The sequence below is a fragment of the Limulus polyphemus genome, unplaced genomic scaffold (genome assembly GCF_000517525.1).
Source record: "Limulus polyphemus unplaced genomic scaffold, Limulus_polyphemus-2.1.2 Scaffold1376, whole genome shotgun sequence".
Classification (NCBI taxonomy): Eukaryota; Metazoa; Arthropoda; class Merostomata; order Xiphosura; family Limulidae; genus Limulus; species Limulus polyphemus.
The window spans coordinates 262855-269960 of NW_013666986.1; the positions used below are offsets into that span (position 1 = coordinate 262855).

Sequence of the window (7106 nt, forward strand, 5' to 3'; positions counted from 1 at the left end):
ATGATAGTTCTAGAAACGTTGCGTCACAGTAGTCATGTGACTCGATGACGCAACAGTACTACACAGAAAAAGATCTACAAACAAGTGCATTGCAACTTGGTGATAGACAGTAAAATATTCCATCTTATTTATAAAAGAATAGTTGATCTAACCTACGATCAGTCAATTGAATTAGATAATTATCTTCAATAAAACAGTGACTGAATAAGGTTATGTTAAAGTCTAATCTACATAAAAACCAGTGTGCCACGTTACATCAATCTTGATTTCTCAAAATAGGAGTCATAAAAGCCAAAATGCATTTATCCAGATATAATAGTTCGATTACTGTCTGTCCATTACGATTTTAGAGACAGGGTGAAAGGGGGCCGTGAGGGGATGCCGTGAAACCTCATAAGTGTAATGAGTGTTGGTATAATAAGCCTGAAGTAAAAACGTAGTATAGGATCACCTAGCCGAGAGCCAAGTGCATAAAAAAATTATCACGAAAGTAAAAATATCGATTCAATTTCAAACTTAAATCGTTTCTGAATTAAGCCATTTTCTGTTATATCACCAACGTTTTAAATAAAAAACAAACCTATTTAATTAACGGAGACTCTAAATTAAGAAATCAACAAATATTTTTCCAGTTTTGTCGTCTATGCATTTCATTTTACACTTTCAGTACATAGACTGACTACAATAGTAAGTTATACTTTTTGTTGCTATGCAACATTATATAAAAGCCATTATTAGAAAGTAGTGTCACCAAAACACACTGGCTTTTCTATATTAAACTAACTGATTTTTACCAATAATTATGGATACGCCACGAATTCATTTCATGAATGATCTTAATTTTGATTGGCTCAAAAAGGAATTTGCCAACGTTTCACTGCCTCCAGTGCACTTTTCTACCCCTTTGTTAGTCAAGTTTGATTTTGCAAAATGTATTATTTCAGGTTGGGGTATACTATGGGATGGGGGCGGTGGTACTTGCCCCGTCATTTTTGACGGGCTATATGCTAGTATACCAATAATTGGTATAGCTAACCAATATGGTTTGTGTGCGCGTGCAGATTCTCAAACAAAAGAAAAGGAAGAAGCACAATTTTTTTTCTGATTTTTCCAGGTTTTGGAATATTTTTTTCAGTTTCCCCTAACTTTTTGATCTTTTTTAAATTCCCTGAATTTTCTAGGTTCATGATCACTCCATATAAGATAAATATAATGTTCAAAAAAAGCTTAACAATGGCAGATAAATTGGTCATATTGCCTCCAGAAAAGTAACTCACCGAGCCCAATTCTTCTTGAAGTTGCCTGATCTGAGCATCCTTTAAGCCTAATTGGGCGCACAGAGCCACTGAACGTTCTGCTTCGTCTCGAGCGTGCTTTAAGATGTTCCATTTTTCACGTTCACATTCTTCTTTTGCCCGAACCAACTGATGTGGAAAAAATATTGCACAATTAGATAGTTCATTAATCTGAAATGTCTCATTAAGGTGTGTCTTAGGTTTATTCGTATTGTTGCGCCCATAACAGTATAGATTTTATATCTCTCTTACTGAATAAATCTGTAGAATATACAACAGACGTCCTGAAATATCACTTGTAAATTGTACGTTACTGTGAAAGAAGAGAATAAACGAAAACTGTTTTAAATACATTCACCGTACACGTAGGTTTTTTTTTTTTATCTGAATATCTCATAAACAAGAATGCTGCTTAAGTTAACGTTCATAACAGAAAAATAAACGGTCTTGCATGTGATCTCATAAATGAGCTTCATTTTAACAGAGAACTGATCTTAGTTAAGAAAAATAACCTGTTTAAGTCCCTCTTCGCTTTCTTTCATTCTTTGTTCATAGTTTCGGATGAAATCCCTCAGTTCATTTTCCTTGTCTTCTAGAGTACCGTACAACTGTTTCATTTGATTCAACAGATCGAACTTTTCCGCCTTTAATCTCTTGCGGTCTTGTTTCAAAGCTGGTTTAACAATAAAATATGTTTGATTAGTTTAGATAATTACCATTACATACTAGAAAATCAAACCAGCCAGTTCAACTAATCTCAGAAGAATAAAACGTTTTTACAACGTTGCCTGAACTAACAACATCTTAACAAAAGTACCAAATGTGTAAACAAGTCGTTAAACTCCATAATTCCATACAAATCTCGTAATATCACGTCCAGTTGTTACGAGCGTAAAACTAATAAAAGTTCCACTGGATTTTCTAAAAAAAATGAATAACTTTAACTAATCTATATATTCAAAATTATATTCATTGTTTCCAACATATAAAAAGAAAATCAAGTAAAACTTTGGAACAACAAAGAATAAATAGATCTAAGGAATAGCATATGAGCTGACACGAGTCCATGCTTCATCAGTCTGTGTTTAACGCGAACTTTTTAATCGCTTCAGACACAGGTAGTCGAAGGAACACAAAGCTAGATTGCTTCTTACAAGTAAAGTAGTCCCTCAGAGTTAATTACTATTTGAAGCGTAACTATTTCAATCTATTTTTCCCTCTTTCAATAATAAAAATAAATAATGTATTGTCTTCACGGCTACCTTCCCCTGTGAATCGATGTGTACAATATATGTCCAGAGGAAGTAATGTGGTTGCTTTTAAGATTTTTTTCTTGTTGACGTCTAATTACCAGTTACAATTTTCTGCAGAACTCGAGGCCTATATAACACTGTCGGCCATCATTAGACACCAAATAGATGTCATCTGGTAAGAAAGCACAATTACAAAAATGACTAACAGATCCATCAGAGATCACCAAGAGGAACCTAATATTCTAAGAATAAAAACATACAAGACTGCATAAATATATCTGTAAGTCACAGGGTCGGTATGAATGCAGCTTACTCCCAGTAAACCCATCAATTTAACAGCTGGTGATTCGTTAGTAACTTGTCAGGAAAATAAAATTACCAAAGAGAAAATCGTGCTACGTTTTCTAGCTGACTATAATAAGGTTTTTGTAGTGTAATACTTTCGGGTGTGACTAACCTCCTAGACCAACTCTCATTTTTTTTCATGACAAATCTCGAGCTCGTAATTTGAATTCATTCTTTGAACACAGTTGGTATCTGCTGTATTGGGCAATAAGTAATTTAACTGTATTTTCCTCATCCAGTGTCATTAATGACACTGAATTCAATTTATATAACATGTATATATTTTTGTAAAACAATCAACAGAGGTTACTGACGAGTTAAAATGCTGTGTTCTCTATATCAACGTAAATTGTTCTGTTTTCCACAGAAAATTAAATATAAATACAGGAATGACAATTGTTTCAATGTAAACATTAACGAAACATCCGTAGATAGGTGATGATGAAAGAGAAGTGATTGATTTCAAAATCCAAAGGAAATATATACCTACGCGTAATATCTACTATAAGCATTTTAGTTTAAAACAAACAATAAATATATCCCACCTGCAAGTGCTTCTTTAGCGTGTTTCAGTTCGTTTTCTAACCACTGAGTCTGAGGCCTTAACTCTTCCTCTTGCGCATGCGCGTTTTCTTTATAAACTCGTAACTCTTCTAGCTCCCTCTGGAGAGATCGATTTTCTTCACCTAGTCTGCGATTTATATCTTCTTGTTGACATAGTCGTTCTTCCAGTTGATTAGTGTCTTCGTGTGTACAATCTGTACATATTATATAATAAACTTCAAAAACATTTCTTAATTCCAGAGCACTATATAGTTGAAATATCATGTACTACAATATAGTTATTACAACGCACAAAATCGCAACATGATTCTTTTAATGGCAAGAGTAAAGCCGTATGAGTAATCGGCAATATAAGAGATTTTCTGTTTTGGAAAATATATATTTTTGATACTTATTATGACAAATTTGTGTAAATTTTTGTGCATTTGTTACGTTAAGTAGTTAAAGGATAACACATATACATTTGATGGAATATATATTCTTATGTTGAAGAGTAAACTACGAATGCTTAATATGTTATCCAGTACATTTGTTTTAATACTACTGTCTTGGACAATAATATTGTGTGAATATTCAGTATGATGAAGCATAACTTTAAATGAACATCCATAAATTTGGAGAATAAAATTGTGTCAGTAATTACCATGTTGAACACTAAATTTGTATGAATATTTACTGGGCTGGATAGTAATGTTGTATGAATAATCTATATGATGGAGCATGATTTGGAATGAATATTTGGAGAAGGATTTTTGTGGACAGCTCCAGCATTTTGTTTGTAGCCGACAACGTTTCAGACTCCATCCCTGGTCCTTCTTGAGCTATGGAAAGTTAATTTTTCATTATGGTATTTATAATGATATGGAGCGCGGTAATAGTCAGAATGAATATTGTAACTTTGAAGAGTAAAATCAATAATGTTCAATAGTAAATATTTGTATTTAATTACCGAGATATACAATAAAACCATAGAAAATTACGCGACCATTCGCTGTAGTCTGTCGTTGCATAAAATACGATATATATCAGTGTTACAGATTGTCACCCCACTGAGATTTATATTATTTTATGAGTGAAAATGATTTGGAATAGTGTACTTATGTGTACAGATTTTATACTTTTTTCACTTTCCGGAGGAAAGTTTAAGGCTATTTAGCTTTCCAGATATATTTAGCACCCGGACTTTCTTCACTTTTCAGTAGGCTTAACTGTAATATAAAATATTCCTAAACTGTATATCTCAGCAGGTAACGATATAGGTTTTTGTTTGTTTGTTTTGAAGTTAGCGCAAAGCTACACGAGATCTGTCTGCGATAGCCGTCCCTAATTTAGCAGTGTAAGACCAGAGGGAAGTCATCATCACCTTGGGCTACTCTTTTACCAACGAATTGAGAGTTACATTATAACCTCCCCACGGCTGAAAGGACGAGCATGTTTGATGGGACGGGGATTCGAACCAGCGACCCTCAGATTGCGAGTGGAGTGCCCTTTTTTGCTCTTTATTAACCCCCCCCCCCTCATAGAGGGGTGTAAAAAAACATACATCAGTTATTCAACACATCTCATGACAATGTCGATAGAAATCTGTATAGTAATAAAAAAAATAGTTAAGGTTAATTACTCAAATTACATAGAAAATTAGTAATAACAAACCACCTGGCCATGGTGGGCCATAGGTTTTTGTCACCGAAAGTTTCATTAAATGTCTTCGTAACACAATTAAACCCGAACCTAAATTTAGCTAGAAACTTGAATAACTTCAAAGTCTCTGTTGAAATGAAAGAACATAAAGGTAGACGGGTGCATGCACACCCAACAACAAAGATCTCCATAAACGTTTTCATTTGATTGTTTTTGTTTGTTTTTTTCCATAGTCCTTGCGGACCGTCGAGCCGATGGCAGAGCATCTGCCATCGTTTCTAAAGCTGTTTCTTACGTCAAGGATGCAACCCACTTGACAGCCTTCCCTCTTTGAAAGGACGAGCATGTTTGGTGGGACTGGGATTCATTTGCTTAAGTGTCCGTTTTGTCTCTAGTTCCACCGAAACCGTAAGATAACACACATTTAACAGCGAGTGAATACTTTGTTTTACATCCCAAATGACTATTTTCCCATGACACGCCAAATACACAAGGTTAGGTAACTACCACTGGTATTAGATATTTATTAATCTCCAAAATCTGACAGTCCAATGATGGATGTGCCATAACGGTATTAAAAACGCCTCAACGACAAGTACTAGTCAGACGAGTTTTGGAATATAGTGAAGTTTTTAATAAATCAGCGTTTGCTAAAGAATGCGCTCAGCCGTGGTTTATTACAACAATTCGAAGATCCGACAGGATAGAAAATGGTGTATTACTCACTGGTAAAATCCGAAAGGGTAATATAGATGGCGTATATTAATTTTTTATTGAATAATGATGGTGCTTACTTTTAATCAATATATTTTTATTTAGTCTCTTTAAATACATGGGACTTTTATGAGTATTTTTTATTAGAATAAATAAATTTTGTATTTTAAAAGTTATTCATTTAATGATGGCAGATATTCTGGAGGGCATTCAAAACGTAATTAGGAAAAGTTTATGTGTCTTCCTTCTTTGATAATTTCTTAAGGTCAACAATGATCTTAGGTGTCATCAACGTTATTGTGTAACAGTATTACTTCTGTCTAAAACTTCGTTAGCTTTCGATTTGTTTATACTCAAAGAAATTAAAAGATCTGTATGGTTGACAAGATTATACAGACGATACTAAGAAAATAGAAAACAGCTGAAAATGCATTTCAGGGGAAATATCGATACAAGTTTGCAACGAAATGAATTAGGCTAGGTGTAATTTAGATAAGAAAATCAAACTTTAAAAAAATATATGCAATTTCATTCACGTCCTACAAATGTAAAATACAACGCATAATCACGTACTTATTAAACAATGCGAATAATTTAAAGATAACTAATGTTTGTTTGTTCGTTTGTTTTTGAATTTCGCGCAAAGCTACACGAGGGCTATCTGCGCTAGCCGTCCCTAATTTAGCAGTGAAAGACTAGAGGGAAGGCAGCTAGTCATCACCACCCACCGCTAACTCTTGGGCTACTCTTTTACCAACGAATAGTGGGATTGACCGTCACATTATAACGCCCCCACGGCTGAAAGGGCGAGCATGTTTGGTGGGACGGGGATTCTAATCCGTGACCCGCAGATTGCGAGTCGAGCGCCCAAACCACCTGGCCATGCCGGGCCAATAACTAATGTAACAGGATAGAAACGAACTTTAAGCAAAAGAGTCTTAAAGTCTGAGATATTTCAAATTATACGTTTGCTGCATATTCGATATATATGTCGTGACGTCACCCTGATGACCCTGGTTCGATTTTCATGTACTAAAAATCACAAGTGGCCAAATTTTGAAAGTCGAGAATAAAACTTCAGACACACATACGTATAAATGCACATGTTCATAATGTACATTTATATCTAGCAGCATCATACATTATAATTTCCCTGACAGCACCAGTAGTAATTGTTTCCGGTTCAGTTCACTCGATGAACTGAACCTTTAAAGGTCACTTGTCTCTTTGTCTCTCTTCTTTTTTTTTTCTTTTTTTTTTTTTTTTTTTTTTTTTTTTTTTTTTTTTTTTTTTT

The 7106-nt window shown here is 34.3% G+C and overlaps 1 protein-coding gene across 5 annotated transcripts in view; it reads right to left on the reverse strand.

The window, feature by feature from the left end:
• The window catches only part of LOC106463315 (kazrin-like), a 63325-nt gene that overhangs the window by 33316 nt on the left and 22903 nt on the right, over positions 1-7106 (reverse strand). For all 5 annotated transcript variants that reach the window (XM_022390792.1, XM_022390793.1, XM_022390791.1 and 2 more), the window contains exons 3-5: positions 3439-3651; positions 1808-1968; positions 1278-1424 (exon numbers count right to left, since the gene is read on the reverse strand). In XM_022390792.1, coding sequence (XP_022246500.1) covers positions 1278-1424; positions 1808-1968; positions 3439-3651 — 521 coding nt within the window. The remainder of the gene's footprint in view (positions 1-1277; positions 1425-1807; positions 1969-3438; positions 3652-7106) is intronic.